The sequence below is a fragment of the Struthio camelus genome, chromosome 1 (assembly GCF_040807025.1).
Source record: "Struthio camelus isolate bStrCam1 chromosome 1, bStrCam1.hap1, whole genome shotgun sequence".
Classification (NCBI taxonomy): Eukaryota; Metazoa; Chordata; class Aves; order Struthioniformes; family Struthionidae; genus Struthio; species Struthio camelus.
The window spans coordinates 208995013-209011404 of NC_090942.1; the positions used below are offsets into that span (position 1 = coordinate 208995013).

The 16392-nt window shown below is 62.9% G+C and overlaps 2 protein-coding genes across 6 annotated transcripts; both read left to right on the plus strand.

Moving 5' to 3' along the window:
• Positions 1-386: 386 nt before the first annotated feature.
• On the plus strand, positions 387-4506 carry LOC138065831 (PHD finger protein 7-like). 3 transcript variants are annotated; one of them, XM_068931235.1, is made up of 9 exons: positions 387-622; positions 1092-1183; positions 1712-1813; positions 2104-2228; positions 2793-2955; positions 3044-3150; positions 3254-3367; positions 3786-3904; positions 4098-4506. In XM_068931235.1, exons 1-9 carry the CDS (start codon positions 589-591, stop codon positions 4271-4273), a joined length of 1032 nt encoding a protein of 343 aa, XP_068787336.1. In that variant the 5' UTR covers positions 387-588; the 3' UTR covers positions 4274-4506. The 3 variants fall into 3 exon arrangements, with proteins under 3 accessions (XP_068787336.1, XP_068787338.1, XP_068787339.1); XM_068931237.1 differs by having other exon boundaries at positions 3080-3150; XM_068931238.1 differs by having other exon boundaries at positions 415-622; positions 2793-2907; positions 3080-3150; positions 4098-4505.
• Positions 4507-9229: 4723 nt separating this feature from the next.
• LOC138065832 (PHD finger protein 7-like) lies at positions 9230-13349 on the plus strand. 3 transcript variants are annotated; one of them, XM_068931239.1, is made up of 9 exons: positions 9230-9465; positions 9935-10026; positions 10555-10656; positions 10947-11071; positions 11636-11798; positions 11887-11993; positions 12097-12210; positions 12629-12747; positions 12941-13349. In XM_068931239.1, the coding sequence occupies exons 1-9, from the start codon at positions 9432-9434 to the stop codon at positions 13114-13116; spliced, it is 1032 nt and encodes a 343-aa protein (XP_068787340.1). In that variant the 5' UTR covers positions 9230-9431; the 3' UTR covers positions 13117-13349. The 3 variants fall into 3 exon arrangements, with proteins under 3 accessions (XP_068787340.1, XP_068787341.1, XP_068787342.1); XM_068931240.1 differs by having other exon boundaries at positions 11923-11993; XM_068931241.1 differs by having other exon boundaries at positions 9258-9465; positions 11636-11750; positions 11923-11993; positions 12941-13348.
• The last annotated feature ends 3043 nt before the right edge of the window (positions 13350-16392 follow it).

Here is a 16392-nt window from a genome sequence, read left to right on the forward strand (position 1 = left end):
ACAGTGGGTGAAGTGTGTCACCCCAGCAGTGGTGGCGGGTCACAGTGGGGATCTGTGTCACCCCAGTGGTGGTGGCAGGTCACAGTGGGGGATCTGTGTCACCCCGGTGGCGGTGGTGGGTCACAATGAGGCAGGTGAGGCGGGCGGCCCAGGCGGTACTAAAAGGGCCGCGGGGCGCGGGCAGCCCCAGGCGGGAGGCAGCGCCTCCGAGCACGGGACAGGTGAGGGCAGGGGAGGTGCCGCTGCCCCGCGCAGGGCCGGGCCCGGGGCGCTGCTGCAGCCCCGCTGGGCTCAAGGGCTGCGGCCGCGCTGCCCTGGGGCCTGGCCCGCTCCTGGCCCTGCGGCAGAGGCGGAGACCCACCGCCCCGGCCCGGCGGGAGGCGGGAGAGCCCAGGCAGGGGCTAGCGCGGGGCTGCCGCGGGAGCAGCAGCGGGGCCCCTCGCCCCGGGGGCTGGCGCTGGGCTGGAAAGTCACCCTGGTGCCGCTGCCCCGCCAGGGTCGGCGCAGGAGCGTGGGGAGCGGAGAGCCCGGCGCGGCTGGGCCAGGGCTTTTCCGCAGCACTCGCCGTCGACCCGCGTGGAGCGCGCCATGAAGCGCAAGGCCCCCGACTCGAGGGAGGAGGGTGAGAGCGAAGGGAGCGCCGAGGTGCCCGCAGCCCGCGGCCGGGCCAAGGGCTCGGGGGGCGGCTGGCGGGCGGCGGCGGGGAGGCCGGAGCGGCGCAGCGTGCCCGCAGCAGGACCCGTGCTCTCGCGCGCGCGAGGCCTGGGGCGTGGGGAGGGCCGTGCGGGGAGGAGGGCTGTGCCGGGGGGAGGAAAGGCCGGTGCTGCCCAGGGCTGGCCGGGAGCGAGAGGGGCCGGGAGAGGCGAGGGGAAGGCGAGGGCAGGTCGTGCCTGGGAGCCCCTGCGCCCGGGGCGGGAGCCTCCTCTGGGTCAGCGTGGGGCTGCCGGGGAGCCGTGGGGCGGCAGCCAGCACGTGGAGGGCGTCTGGGCAGCGGGGTGAGGGCAGGCCCTTGCGGGGGAAGCCCTCCAGGACCCTTTCGCAGGCCCCCGCGAGGCGCTCAGTGCTTGTGGCGTTTGCTCTCCCCTCCGCAGCGTGCGTGCTGTGTCGCCGGGCCGATTCCGACCCAGATAAGTATGGGGAGAAACGGCGGCAGGACGGTCTCTGCGCCCATGAGAACTGCCTGGTGAGTGTCCCTGGGGCTGCCTCCAGCTTCCCGCGGTGGCCCAGCCCAGCAGCCTGCCATCTCCACACCCAGCCGGGCAGCTTTGGGGCGTGGGGGTGCGCCTGGCTCTGGGGCTGTGGAAATCCCATCCCAAGAGCTCTGCGAGTGCCGACTCCTCCTCGACGCCTCCGGGAGTGCCTTTGCTGCCCTCTGCTCGGGCTCTCGTCGTCTGCCCCAGCACGGCGTGTGCTCCGCTCAGCAGGGCCCAGCAGGCCAGCGCTGCCTGCAGGAGTGTCCGCCAGCCCCTCGCCCGGGCTCTCTGCGCCGCTGCCTTCCCAGCGCTCAGCACAGCCTGGCTGCCCACCTCTCCCACTCTTTGTGCTACTTGTTGTGGAGCAGCTCAAAGGCCCAGGAGCATTGCAGCTCGCTCAGTGCCAGGGAACTGAGCGTGGTGTGCCCCGGCCCTCTCGCCAGTGCCTCAGCACCGGCCGGCAGCAGTGGGCCGTGCCTGCCTGACCTACTGAGCTCTGGGACTTTTCTGTTTTTCAGTATCTTGCCAGCGGGCTCCCTGTGAGAGGCACCAACGAGCTGGGAGCCAACAAGTTCCTTCCGGCGGATATCAGGCGGGCAGTGAAGCGGGCAACTCGGAAGGTGAAGAGCTCGTCGGGGTGTGGGGAGGTCTGTGCCAGCATGGGTTTGTGCAAGCTCAGCCTGTGCCCTGGGGAGGAAACCTCGGGCTTTTCCGTCAGCTCCGGGCAACGCTCCCGCAAGCGGCAGGAGCTGCAGAGAGGCTCCAGCAGAAGCAGGAATGCCAGTGCCTGAGGTGGCTCTGCAGGACGGGACCCAGCAGTGCCCACGTGCCTGCAGCCTTCCCAGAGGTGTGGGGCAGGCCTTGGGGGCCCTGAGCGTGTCTCTGATGGGGCCTGCTGTGCTCTTTGCAGCGCTGCTACGTCTGTGGTGAGCGGGGAGCCACCATTAGCTGCCGGCAGAAGGGCTGCAAGCGCAGCTTCCACTTCCCCTGCGGCTGCGAAGATGGCTGCGTCTCGCAGTTCTTTGGGCAGCGCAGGTAAGAGCTGACGAGCCTCGTGCTGGGCCGCCTTTGCCTCCTTTGCCCTGCTGGCAGCACTGGCCAAGAGGGCGAAGCAGCTGCTTGCTCTGCTCTGCGGTGACCCTGCAGGAGCCCTGCCAGGGCCAGAGTCAGGGCATGGAGGGCTCCTTTATGCACCCCTTTTGCCTCCTCTGGGTGCAGGAGCAGAGTGGGAGGGTCTGTCCTCAGCCATGCCCTGGCAATCCCTTGTTCTCGGCTCCCGGGGGAGCTGGGGAAGCAGCAGCTGTGGCTGGGGGCTGGAGAGCCAGTGTGTTGGTCAGGCCTTCTGTCTGCAGGCAAGGTCCCTGAGCTTGGCGTGAGTGCGCCAGAGCCCACCTCAGAGGGGTGATGGCGGGGCCTCAGCTAGAATGTGCCGGGACCCTTGGGTGGGAGATGCATGGGCAGGAAGGGGATGGGAAGAGAGACATGCACACATTGCGCAGGCAGCAGCCAGCCTCTACAGCCTGTGGGGTCGTCTTGTCCAGAAAGGCGGGAGGACTCCATGCGTCCTGACCTCGCCCACCCCTTCTGTGTTGCACCCAGGTCCTTCTGCCGGGAACATCGCCCAGAACAAACAGTGCAGGTGCAGCAGGATGGGGAGACCTCCTGCGTCATTTGTCTGGAGCCCGTGGAGGAACAGCTCTCCCACCACACTCTGGTGTGCCCTGCGTGTAGGCACGCGTGGTTCCATCGGGGCTGCATCCAGGTAGGAGGCCCTTCCAGCGCCCCTTGGGCATGGCGGGTGCCCAGCAGTGGGCAGTGCCCCACTCACGTGGCTTGTGCCTCTCTTGCAGCAACAGGCTCTCAGCGCTGGCTTCTTCTGCTTGCAGTGCCCGCAGTGTAACGACAGGGAGACCTTCCTGTGGGAAATGTCTGCCATGGGGATCCGAGTGCCCCTCCGGTTGGTTCTCTTCTGCCCTTGCCCCGTGCCCACGAGACAGAAGGAGGGCACGAGCACGAGGGGCAGGGGAGGCTCATGCCCTTGCTTTGCTTCAACCTGTCAGACAACCCACCTGGGAGGCAGAGGGGGCCTTTGCTGAGCTCAATGAGAGGCACAGCCGCTGTGACGCCAGCCGGTGCCTTTCTGCGCGAGGCAGAGAAGAGGCAGCAGAAGAGGGGTAAGTCAGCAAAGCAGCAATTTCCCCACTGCCCATGTGGTGGCAGGTGCCCTAGTGGCAGTCTCGCGGCATCTCTGAGGGTCTTTGGAAGGTGGATGGACGCCCTCCAGGGGCGGAAGAAGAGGCAAAGGGACAGCCCTTTTCCATGGGGAGGCTGTGCTGCCAGGGCAGGAGGGATGGCCCTGCTAGCGCTGGCCAAGCAGTGCGCCAAGGAGTGGAGGGTTCGCCTGGGGCTGTGCCCAGGCTCTTCACCTCCCCAAGAGCTCTGGGAGCAAGGCCTCTCGGCACTGAGGTGGCACCAAGCCGGGGAGCTCTGCCAGGCACCCTCTTGCTCGAGTCTCTTTGTCCTTGGCCGCCTCCCTGGTGTCACCGCCAGCACTGGCTGCCACTTTGGCCACCAATCCGTTTGCTCTCCCAGGCCGTGGGAGCTGCTCCTGTGCTGCTCCTGTGCTGCCAGAGGCACGCACCGACGCTGCTCCGCCTTGAGGCCCACCACAGCCACGTGGGAGTGTGACGACTGTGCGGGTCTGGGCACTGGTAAGCGGAGAAGCTGTGTCCCCCTGGGTGCCCCCGGGCCACAGCCAGGGCCAGGCAGAGCCTTAGCATGGGTGCTCAGGGCGGGCTTGGCAGAGCGGTCTCTACTGCCAGGGGGCCACCGCTCTGGCCTCCCCTGCCCTGGGAGTGTGGGGGCGTGGGGCCGTGCTGCTGACCTTCCTGCCTCTCCTTGCAGCCTCCAGCGCGCAGTCGGGGCCGGCCACCTCCAGCAGCAGCAGCAGCCAAGCGGCATCATCCCCCAGCTCCCAGGCTCCTGCGAGCAGCAGCCGGGCAGGCCGGACTGGGCCAGAGCGAAGGCCAGGCCGCTCGCGGTTAAGGCGCCGCTCACAACATCCCTACAGCCGGCCCTGAAACGTCAGCGCTGCCCCAGCCCACACGGGCTCCTTCTTGGCAGCTCTGCGGGCCAGGCCTTGTGGCAGCCCCAAGGGATGCCACTGCTCCCCAGCCGTGGCACCTGCTGCCTGCGCCCGGCCTGCGTCCACAGTCCAGATGCGCTGCCTCACCCAAGAGGGGCGCTCCCTTGCAGCCACAGGGAACCACCCTGTGTCTCACTGTCAGTAAAGAGAATTGTATTTGAGTACCGTAGCAAGAGCTGTGGCCTTCTTTAAGTGCCGAGTGAGATCCAGGGATGCAAGTCACCTTTGTTGCAGAGTTAGAATTGCTGTAGAGCTGCGGTATACACCCCGCGTGCCCAGGGCCCTGAAGTCCTGAGTAGCCAGGGTGGCCCAGGAACTCGCCCACTGGTCTCTGTACTGAGGAGACTGTGGGTCAATTTGGGACAACGGATCAAGTGGAGACAAGGTCACTGCCTGCAGAGACTGAGAGAGGTGGGACTGTTTAGCTTGGAGAAGGGCAGGCTCCCAGGGGGAGCCCGTCAATGTTGAGAAGTACCTGATGGGCGGGTGTAAAGCAGACGGAGCCAGACTCTTCTCGGGGCACTCCGTGAGTGGATGAGAGGCAGTGGGCACAAACTGGCACGCAGGCAATTCTCTCTGACCCTAAGAAAACCCTTCTTCCTTGCGAGGGTGGTGGAACATTGGAACAGGCTGCCCCAAGAGGTTGTGGAGTCTCCATCCTTGGAGATGCTGGAAAGCTGACCAGCCACGGTCCCCAGCAACCTGCTCCAGCAGACCCTGCTTGAGCAGGGGGCTGGCACCAGAGGATCTCCAGGTGTCCCTTCCAACCCTTCCAACTCTTCTGTGCTTTTGGGAACTCCGAGCCACTGGCACAATGCCTTTGACTGATTGTCACAAGAGCTCTCCAAGTGGCACTTTCTCTCGGGCTTCTCCTGCTTTGCCTGGCTTCCTCCATAGGTGCAAGCTGGGTGCTTGTGTGTGTTGATCAGCACCTTGCGTGGAGGCTGTGGCCATCCCAGAAACTGCGTGTTCGGCCATTCTGTCGGCCGGGGCTCAGCTGCGGGGGCCGGTCTGTCTAGCTCACAGGGTGGGTCTCTTCTTTACATGAGACAGGGTGTGCCCGGGGGCCCCTTGGTGGCCTCCTTGGACAGGTCCGGAGCCCTGAGGCATGTTCCAAGTTCTTCTTTGTCCCGCGCATCCACCACCTCCGTGGGTGTGGTGTAGTCCTCCTGCAGACTTGAGGTTGCTCATTGCAAAGGTTATAGCCTTATGAGTGGTCCCCTGCCAAGTCATCTGGCTTAGCATCCAACCCCTTGGTCCCCCTCAGGGCTCCCTGTAGTTTTTGTTTCCTTCCTTCAGCTGTGACCGCAGTTCTTCTCACTGACCACGTGGCTGCGGCTGATCTGTTTTATTTTAAGGGGTGCAGCCACATTTCCCCCTCGAGCCTAATGGCATAGCAGAGGCCTGCTATGGCAGGAGAGAACCTGAGAGGTGGAGACATAGGATGCAACAGAGGAGTACAGGCATGGGGGGATAAGGCATGGGGCACAGGCCGTCCTTGGAGACGCCACCCCTACCCACAAGTCCCCACTGGGCAGCTAAAGAAGGGGCGACCTGGCGCTGGAAAAGAAAAACATTGTCAGGGTTAACCGAGAGAGCAAAGAACAAGTGTCTGACCTGAGTAAAATGCACCCCATGTGGTAAGTGTTAAAGGTGGAGCTCATGTGGAGCTGCAGGGCAGCGAAGGAAGGGCAAGGTGCAAAAGGATGTTGGCAAGCGTCTCCAAATGGCCCACAGTGGGTGCTAGCATGAGGAAGAAACCATCAGCGTGAACATGAGCCTCCTGCCAAAGGCCCAAGGACTCCAGGGGCTGCCAACTCACTGCAACGCCCTTCCCTCCACCTCCTCCAGACTGGAAGCCCCGACCTTGGGCGCCAGAGGAGTAGGGGAAGGGTGAGACAGAAAAGAGGCAGAGCCTGAGCACTGTGTGCAGACAGTTTTGAACTGTATTATTATTCTAAGAGGATCATTACTGACGCTTGGGTCTAGGTGGACCAATGCTCGGCCACAGAAGGGCTTCGTACTGCACTGTGGGCAGAGCCCACTTGACCTGGGCCCACTTGTCTTCCGCTTTCCAGATGGGCCAGCCTCAGCTTGAAATTGCCAATGTAACAAGGCAAAGTTCAAGTAACACAGCAGTTGATTCATGAAACCAGAGGAATTCATGTAACCGGACCAAGGAGGACTTTCATGCCTGAACTGCCTAGGCAGGATATTTTCGGAAAACATCCACCCGAAAAGCAAGCAAGCAAGCAAGCAAGCATGTGAGGCGTGCAGGCAAAAAACTGTGTGGTCCTTTGGGCAGGCATAATTACTTTGTTCTCTGTTTCTTCAAGGGTTCGCCCTCAGTTTGGGACAAGATTTGATGGAAAAGCAGATGTTCAGCTGCCTACTTCTCATCAGGACTGTCTTGACTGGCAAGGCATGGGCATTCGGCTTGTCAAGCAGCCCCTAGCTGTGTGTTGGATTTCTCAGGAAGAGGGCCCAAAAGGATTCTCTGTCAAACTTCCGTGTTAGCAGGACAAGGACAAGGTTGCCCCAAAGGAAGAAGTGGCACGTACCTCCTCCTTGGGTAGCCAAGGGCTTTGCTTGGGGCTTTTCTCCTCCCCGGCAGCACTGGCCTGTCACAGTGGGGGAAGTGTGTCACCCCAGCGGTGGTGGTGCGTGACAGTGGGGGTCTGTGTCACCCCAGTGGTGGTGGCGGGTCACAGTGGGTGAACTATGTCACCCCAGCGGTGGTGGCGCGTCACAGTGGGGGAAGTGTGTCACCCCAGCAGTGGTGGCGCGTCACAGTGGGGATCTGTGTCACCCCAGCGGTGGTGGCAGGTCACAGTGGGGGAAGTGTGTCACCCCAGTGATGGTGGCAGGTCACAGTGGGGGATCTGTGTCACCCCGGTGGCGGTGTTGGGTCACAGTGGGGGAAGTGTGTCACCCCAGCGGTGGTGGTGCATGACAGTGGGGGAAGTGTGTCACCCTGGCAGTGGTGGTGGGTCACAGTGGGGGAAGTGTGTCACCCCGGCAGTGGTGGCAGGTCACAGTGGGGGAAGTGTGTCACCCCAGCGGTGGTGGCAGGTCACAGTGGGGGATCTGTGTCACCCCAGCGGTGGTGGTGCGTGACAGTGGGGGAAGTGTGTCACCCCAGCGGTGGTGGCGGGTCACAGTGGGGATCTGTGTCACCCCAGCAGTGGTGGCAGGTCACAGTGGGGGAAGTGTGTCACCCCAGTGGTGGTGGCAGGTCACAGTGGGGGAAGTGTGTCACCCCGGCAGTGGTGGCGGGTCACAGTGGGGATCTGTGTCACCCCGGCAGTGGTGGCAGGTCACAGTGGGGGAAGTGTGTCACCCCAGTGGTGGTGGCAGGTCACAGTGGGGAATCTGTGTCACCCCTTTGCATGAAGGACACTATACTGAATGAAGCTGCGGTTCTGTATAATTTTCCATCTGGAAGTAATAGTCAATTTCAGTCTGATCTAACCCTCTGTCAGATAGGTTTAAATAGTAAAAAAAGACTAGGTTCAATTTTTAAGGATCTACACTAAAAAACTAAACTAAAAACAGGTAGAGAAACTCTGGGAATGAGGCAAATGTTAGTCAAGCAAATTCCTCTGCTGAAACAAAAAAAAATAGCAACTAACGAAAAATTAGGACAAGCAGACCAATTAGTATCAGATTTCATGAAAGAAATAAATTATGCCCTGATTTTAGAGGAATTATCAACCTTTCATAAGAACGTTTAAAGTGAAACAGGTAAGTTCTATTTAACTAAAACTGGGTCCTATATTCATTTGATTTTAAATTCAAGAATTTGGAATATCAAAAACATTTTGTCTAGCTGTGAATGGGGTGCAGCAAAAGGGAACCACCCTGTGTCTCACTATTAGTAAAGAGTTGGGTTGCCCCAAGGGAAGAAGTGACGTCCCACCAGGTAGCCAAGGGCTTTGCTTGGGCCTTTTCTCCTCCCCGGCAGCACTGGCCTGTCACAGTGGGGGAAGTGTGTCACCCCAGCGGTGGTGGTGCGTGACAGTGGGGGTCTGTGTCACCCCAGTGGTGGTCCCAGGTCACAGTGGGTGAAGTGTGTCACCCCAGCAGTGGTGGCGCGTCACAGTGGGGAAAGTATGTCACCCCAGCAGTGGTGGCGGGTCACAGTGGGGATCTGTGTCACCCCAGCGGTGGTGGCAGGTCACAGTGGGGGAAGTGTGTCACCCCAGCGGTGGTGGCGGGTCATAGTGGGGGAAGTGTGTCACCCCGGTGGCGGTGGTGGGTCACAGTGGGGGAAGTGTGTCACCCCGGCAGTGGTGGTGCGTGACAGTGGGGGTCTGTGTCACCCCAGTGGTGGTCCCAGGTCACAGTGGGTGAAGTGTGTCACCCCGGTGGCGGTGTTGGGTCACAGTGGGGGAAGTGTGTCACCCCAGCAGTGGTGGCGGGTCACAGTGGGGGAAGTGTGTCACCCCAGCGGTGGTGGCGGGTCACAGTGGGGATCTGTGTCACCCCAGCGGTGGTGGCGTGTCACAGTGGGTGAAGTGTGTCACCCCAGCAGTGGTGGCGGGTCACAGTGGGGATCTGTGTCACCCCAGTGGTGGTGGCAGGTCACAGTGGGGGATCTGTGTCACCCCGGTGGCGGTGGTGGGTCACAATGAGGCAGGTGAGGCGGGCGGCCCAGGCGGTACTAAAAGGGCCGCGGGGCGCGGGCAGCCCCAGGCGGGAGGCAGCGCCTCCGAGCACGGGACAGGTGAGGGCAGGGGAGGTGCCGCTGCCCCGCGCAGGGCCGGGCCCGGGGCGCTGCTGCAGCCCCGCTGGGCTCAAGGGCCGCGGCCGCGCTGCCCTGGGGCCTGGCCCGCTCCTGGCCCTGCGGCAGAGGCGGAGACCCACCGCCCCGGCCCGGCGGGAGGCGGGAGAGCCCAGGCAGGGGCTAGCGCGGGGCTGCCGCGGGAGCAGCAGCGGGGCCCCTCGCCCCGGGGGCTGGCGCTGGGCTGGAAAGTCACCCTGGTGCCGCTGCCCCGCCAGGGTCGGCGCAGGAGCGTGGGGAGCGGAGAGCCCGGCGCGGCTGGGCCAGGGCTTTTCCGCAGCACTCGCCGTCGACCCGCGTGGAGCGCGCCATGAAGCGCAAGGCCCCCGACTCGAGGGAGGAGGGTGAGAGCGAAGGGAGCGCCGAGGTGCCCGCAGCCCGCGGCCGGGCCAAGGGCTCGGGGGGCGGCTGGTGGGCGGCGGCGGGGAGGCCGGAGCGGCGCAGCGTGCCCGCGGCAGGACCCGTGCTCTCGCGCGTGCGAGGCCTGGGGCGCGGGGAGGGCCGTGCGGGGAGGAGGGCTGTGCCGGGGGGAGGAAAGGCCGGTGCTGCCCAGGGCTGGCCGGGAGCGAGAGGGGCCGGGAGAGGCGAGGGGAAGGCGAGGGCAGGTCGTGCCTGGGAGCCCCTGCGCCCGGGGCGGGAGCCTCCTCTGGGTCAGCGTGGGGCTGCCGGGGAGCCGTGGGGCGGCAGCCAGCACGTGGAGGGCGTCTGGGCAGCGGGGTGAGGGCAGGCCCTTGCGGGGGAAGCCCTCCAGGACCCTTTCGCAGGCCCCCGCGAGGCGCTCAGTGCTTGTGGCGTTTGCTCTCCCCTCCGCAGCGTGCGTGCTGTGTCGCCGGGCCGATTCCGACCCAGATAAGTATGGGGAGAAACGGCGGCAGGACGGTCTCTGCGCCCATGAGAACTGCCTGGTGAGTGTCCCTGGGGCTGCCTCCAGCTTCCCGCGGTGGCCCAGCCCAGCAGCCTGCCATCTCCACGCCCAGCCGGGCAGCTTTGGGGCGTGGGGGTGCGCCTGGCTCTGGGGCTGTGGAAATCCCATCCCAAGAGCTCTGCGAGTGCCGACTCCTCCTCGACGCCTCCGGGAGTCCCTTTGCTGCCCTCTGCTCGGGCTCTCGTCGTCCGCCCCAGCACGGCGTGTGCTCCGCTCAGCAGGGCCCAGCAGGCCAGCGCTGCCTGCAGGAGTGTCCGCCAGCCCCTCGCCCGGGCTCTCTGCGCCGCTGCCTTCCCAGCGCTCAGCACAGCCTGGCTGCCCACCTCTCCCACTCTTTGTGCTACTTGTTGTGGAGCAGCTCAAAGGCCCAGGAGCATTGCAGCTCGCTCAGTGCCAGGGAACTGAGCGTGGTGTGCCCCGGCCCTCTCGCCAGTGCCTCAGCACCGGCCGGCAGCAGTGGGCCGTGCCTGCCTGACCTACTGAGCTCTGGGACTTTTCTGTTTTTCAGTATCTTGCCAGCGGGCTCCCTGTGAGAGGCACCAACGAGCTGGGAGCCAACAAGTTCCTTCCGGCGGATATCAGGCGGGCAGTGAAGCGGGCAACTCGGAAGGTGAAGAGCTCGTCGGGGTGTGGGGAGGTCTGTGCCAGCATGGGTTTGTGCAAGCTCAGCCTGTGCCCTGGGGAGGAAACCTCGGGCTTTTCCGTCAGCTCCGGGCAACGCTCCCGCAAGCGGCAGGAGCTGCAGAGAGGCTCCAGCAGAAGCAGGAATGCCAGTGCCTGAGGTGGCTCTGCAGGACGGGACCCAGCAGTGCCCACGTGCCTGCAGCCTTCCCAGAGGTGTGGGGCAGGCCTTGGGGGCCCTGAGCGTGTCTCTGATGGGGCCTGCTGTGCTCTTTGCAGCGCTGCTACGTCTGTGGTGAGCGGGGAGCCACCATTAGCTGCCGGCAGAAGGGCTGCAAGCGCAGCTTCCACTTCCCCTGCGGCTGCGAAGATGGCTGCGTCTCGCAGTTCTTTGGGCAGCGCAGGTAAGAGCTGACGAGCCTCGTGCTGGGCCGCCTTTGCCTCCTTTGCCCTGCTGGCAGCACTGGCCAAGAGGGCGAAGCAGCTGCTTGCTCTGCTCTGCGGTGACCCTGCAGGAGCCCTGCCAGGGCCAGAGTCAGGGCATGGAGGGCTCCTTTATGCACCCCTTTTGCCTCCTCTGGGTGCAGGAGCAGAGTGGGAGGGTCTGTCCTCAGCCATGCCCTGGCAATCCCTTGTTCTCGGCTCCCGGGGGAGCTGGGGAAGCAGCAGCTGTGGCTGGGGGCTGGAGAGCCAGTGTGTTGGTCAGGCCTTCTGTCTGCAGGCAAGGTCCCTGAGCTTGGCGTGAGTGCGCCAGAGCCCACCTCAGAGGGGTGATGGCGGGGCCTCAGCTAGAATGTGCCGGGACCCTTGGGTGGGAGATGCATGGGCAGGAAGGGGATGGGAAGAGAGACATGCACACATTGCGCAGGCAGCAGCCAGCCTCTACAGCCTGTGGGGTCGTCTTGTCCAGAAAGGCGGGAGGACTCCATGCGTCCTGACCTCGCCCACCCCTTCTGTGTTGCACCCAGGTCCTTCTGCCGGGAACATCGCCCAGAACAAACAGTGCAGGTGCAGCAGGATGGGGAGACCTCCTGCGTCATTTGTCTGGAGCCCGTGGAGGAACAGCTCTCCCACCACACTCTGGTGTGCCCTGCGTGTAGGCACGCGTGGTTCCATCGGGGCTGCATCCAGGTAGGAGGCCCTTCCAGCGCCCCTTGGGCATGGCGGGTGCCCAGCAGTGGGCAGTGCCCCACTCACGTGGCTTGTGCCTCTCTTGCAGCAACAGGCTCTCAGCGCTGGCTTCTTCTGCTTGCAGTGCCCACAGTGTAACGACAGGGAGACCTTCCTGTGGGAAATGTCTGCCATGGGGATCCGAGTGCCCCTCCGGTTGGTTCTCTTCTGCCCTTGCCCCGTGCCCACGAGACAGAAGGAGGGCACGAGCACGAGGGGCAGGGGAGGCTCATGCCCTTGCTTTGCTTCAACCTGTCAGACAACCCACCTGGGAGGCAGAGGGGGCCTTTGCTGAGCTCAATGAGAGGCACAGCCGCTGTGACGCCAGCCGGTGCCTTTCTGCGCGAGGCAGAGAAGAGGCAGCAGAAGAGGGGTAAGTCAGCAAAGCAGCAATTTCCCCACTGCCCATGTGGTGGCAGGTGCCCTAGTGGCAGTCTCGCGGCATCTCTGAGGGTCTTTGGAAGGTGGATGGACGCCCTCCAGGGGCGGAAGAAGAGGCAAAGGGACAGCCCTTTTCCATGGGGAGGCTGTGCTGCCAGGGCAGGAGGGATGGCCCTGCTAGCGCTGGCCAAGCAGTGCGCCAAGGAGTGGAGGGTTCGCCTGGGGCTGTGCCCAGGCTCTTCACCTCCCCAAGAGCTCTGGGAGCAAGGCCTCTCGGCACTGAGGTGGCACCAAGCCGGGGAGCTCTGCCAGGCACCCTCTTGCTCGAGTCTCTTTGTCCTTGGCCGCCTCCCTGGTGTCACCGCCAGCACTGGCTGCCACTTTGGCCACCAATCCGTTTGCTCTCCCAGGCCGTGGGAGCTGCTCCTGTGCTGCTCCTGTGCTGCCAGAGGCACGCACCGACGCTGCTCCGCCTTGAGGCCCACCACAGCCACGTGGGAGTGTGACGACTGTGCGGGTCTGGGCACTGGTAAGCGGAGAAGCTGTGTCCCCCTGGGTGCCCCCGGGCCACAGCCAGGGCCAGGCAGAGCCTTAGCATGGGTGCTCAGGGCGGGCTTGGCAGAGCGGTCTCTACTGCCAGGGGGCCACCGCTCTGGCCTCCCCTGCCCTGGGAGTGTGGGGGCGTGGGGCCGTGCTGCTGACCTTCCTGCCTCTCCTTGCAGCCTCCAGCGCGCAGTCGGGGCCGGCCACCTCCAGCAGCAGCAGCAGCCAAGCGGCATCATCCCCCAGCTCCCAGGCTCCTGCGAGCAGCAGCCGGGCAGGCCGGACTGGGCCAGAGCGAAGGCCAGGCCGCTCGCGGTTAAGGCGCCGCTCACAACATCCCTACAGCCGGCCCTGAAACGCCAGCGCTGCCCCAGCCCACACGGGCTCCTTCTTGGCAGCTCTGCGGGCCAGGCCTTGTGGCAGCCCCAAGGGATGCCACTGCTCCCCAGCCGTGGCACCTGCTGCCTGCGCCCGGCCTGCGTCCACAGTCCAGATGCGCTGCCTCACCCAAGAGGGGCGCTCCCTTGCAGCCACAGGGAACCACCCTGTGTCTCACTGTCAGTAAAGAGAATTGTATTTGAGTACCGTAGCAAGAGCTGTGGCCTTCTTTAAGTGCCGAGTGAGATCCAGGGATGCAAGTCACCTTTGTTGCAGAGTTAGAATTGCTGTAGAGCTGCGGTATACACCCCGCGTGCCCAGGGCCCTGAAGTCCTGAGTAGCCAGGGTGGCCCAGGAACTCACCCACTGGTCTCTGTACTGAGGAGACTGTGGGTCAATTTGGGACAACGGATCAAGTGGAGACAAGGTCACTGCCTGCAGAGACTGAGAGAGGTGGGACTGTTTAGCTTGGAGAAGGGCAGGCTCCCAGGGGGAGCCCGTCAATGTTGAGAAGTACCTGATGGGCGGATGTAAAGCAGACGGAGCCAGACTCTTCTCGGGGCACTCCGTGAGTGGATGAGAGGCAGTGGGCACAAACTGGCACGCAGGCAATTCTCTCTGACCCTAAGAAAACCCTTCTTCCTTGCGAGGGTGGTGGAACATTGGAACAGGCTGCCCCAAGAGGTTGTGGAGTCTCCATCCTTGGAGATGCTGGAAAGCTGACCAGCCACGGTCCCCAGCAACCTGCTCCAGCAGACCCTGCTTGAGCAGGGGGCTGGCACCAGAGGATCTCCAGGTGTCCCTTCCAACCCTTCCAACTCTTCTGTGCTTTTGGGAACTCCGAGCCACTGGCACAATGCCTTTGACTGATTGTCACAAGAGCTCTCCAAGTGGCACTTTCTCTCGGGCTTCTCCTGCTTTGCCTGGCTTCCTCCATAGGTGCAAGCTGGGTGCTTGTGTGTGTTGATCAGCACCTTGCGTGGAGGCTGTGGCCATCCCAGAAACTGCGTGTTCGGCCATTCTGTCGGCCGGGGCTCAGCTGCGGGGGCCGGTCTGTCTAGCTCACAGGGTGGGTCTCTTCTTTACATGAGACAGGGTGTGCCCGGGGGCCCCTTGGTGGCCTCCTTGGACAGGTCCGGAGCCCTGAGGCATGTTCCAAGTTCTTCTTTGTCCCGCGCATCCACCACCTCCGTGGGTGTGGTGTAGTCCTCCTGCAGACTTGAGGTTGCTCATTGCAAAGGTTATAGCCTTATGAGTGGTCCCCTGCCAAGTCATCTGGCTTAGCATCCAACCCCTTGGTCCCCCTCAGGGCTCCCTGTAGTTTTTGTTTCCTTCCTTCAGCTGTGACCGCAGTTCTTCTCACTGACCACGTGGCTGCGGCTGATCTGTTTTATTTTAAGGGGTGCAGCCACATTTCCCCCTCGAGCCTAATGGCATAGCAGAGGCCTGCTATGGCAGGAGAGAACCTGAGAGGTGGAGACATAGGATGCAACAGAGGAGTACAGGCATGGGGGGATAAGGCATGGGGCACAGGCCGTCCTTGGAGACGCCACCCCTACCCACAAGTCCCCACTGGGCAGCTAAAGAAGGGGCGACCTGGCGCTGGAAAAGAAAAACATTGTCAGGGTTAACCGAGAGAGCAAAGAACAAGTGTCTGACCTGAGTAAAATGCACCCCATGTGGTAAGTGTTAAAGGTGGAGCTCATGTGGAGCTGCAGGGCAGCGAAGGAAGGGCAAGGTGCAAAAGGATGTTGGCAAGCGTCTCCAAATGGCCCACAGTGGGTGCTAGCATGAGGAAGAAACCATCAGCGTGAACATGAGCCTCCTGCCAAAGGCCCAAGGACTCCAGGGGCTGCCAACTCGCTGCAACGCCCTTCCCTCCACCTCCTCCAGACTGGAAGCCCCGACCTTGGGCGCCAGAGGAGTAGGGGAAGGGTGAGACAGAAAAGAGGCAGAGCCTGAGCACTGTGTGCAGACAGTTTGAACTGTATTATTATTCTAAGAGGATCATTACTGACGCTTGGGTCTAGGTGGACCAATGCTCGGCCACAGAAGGGCTTCGTACTGCACTGTGGGCAGAGCCCACTTGACCTGGGCCCACTTGTCTTCCGCTTTCCAGATGGGCCAGCCTCAGCTTGAAATTGCCAATGTAACAAGGCAAAGTTCAAGTAACACAGCAGTTGATTCATGAAACCAGAGGAATTCATGTAACCGGACCAAGGAGGACTTTCATGCCTGAACTGCCTAGGCAGGATATTTTCGGAAAACATCCACCCGAAAAGCAAGCAAGCAAGCAAGCAAGCATGTGAGGCGTGCAGGCAAAAAACTGTGTGGTCCTTTGGGCAGGCATAATTACTTTGTTCTCTGTTTCTTCAAGGGTTCGCCCTCAGTTTGGGACAAGATTTGATGGAAAAGCAGATGTTCAGCTGCCTACTTCTCATCAGGACTGTCTTGACTGGCAAGGCATGGGCATTCGGCTTGTCAAGCAGCCCCTAGCTGTGTGTTGGATTTCTCAGGAAGAGGGCCCAAAAGGATTCTCTGTCAAACTTCCGTGTTAGCAGGACAAGGACAAGGTTGCCCCAAAGGAAGAAGTGGCACGTACCTCCTCCTTGGGTAGCCAAGGGCTTTGCTTGGGGCTTTTCTCCTCCCCGGCAGCACTGGCCTGTCACAGTGGGGGAAGTGTGTCACCCCAGCGGTGGTGGTGCGTGACAGTGGGGGTCTGTGTCACCCCAGTGGTGGTGGCGGGTCACAGTGGGTGAACTATGTCACCCCAGTGGTGGTGGCGCGTCACAGTGGGGGAAGTGTGTCACCCCAGCAGTGGTGGCGCGTCACAGTGGGGATCTGTGTCACCCCAGCGGTGGTGGCAGGTCACAGTGGGGGAAGTGTGTCACCCCAGCGGTGGTGGTGCGTGACAGTGGGGGAAGTGTGTCACCCCAGCAGTGGTGGTGGGTCACAGTGGGGGAAGTGTGTCACCCCGGCAGTGGTGACAGGTCACAGTGGGGGAAGTGTGTCACCCCAGTGGTGGTGGCAGGTCACAGTGGGGGATCTGTGTCACCCCGGTGGCGGTGTTGGGTCACAGTGGGGGAAGTGTGTCACCCCAGCAGTGGTGGCGGGTCACAGTGGGGATCTGTGTCACCCCAGCAGTGGTGGCAGGTCACAGTGGGGGAAGTGTGTCACCCCAGTGATGGTGGCAGGTCACAGTGGGGGATCTGTGTCACCCCGGCGGCGGTGGTGGGTCACAGTGGGGGAAGTG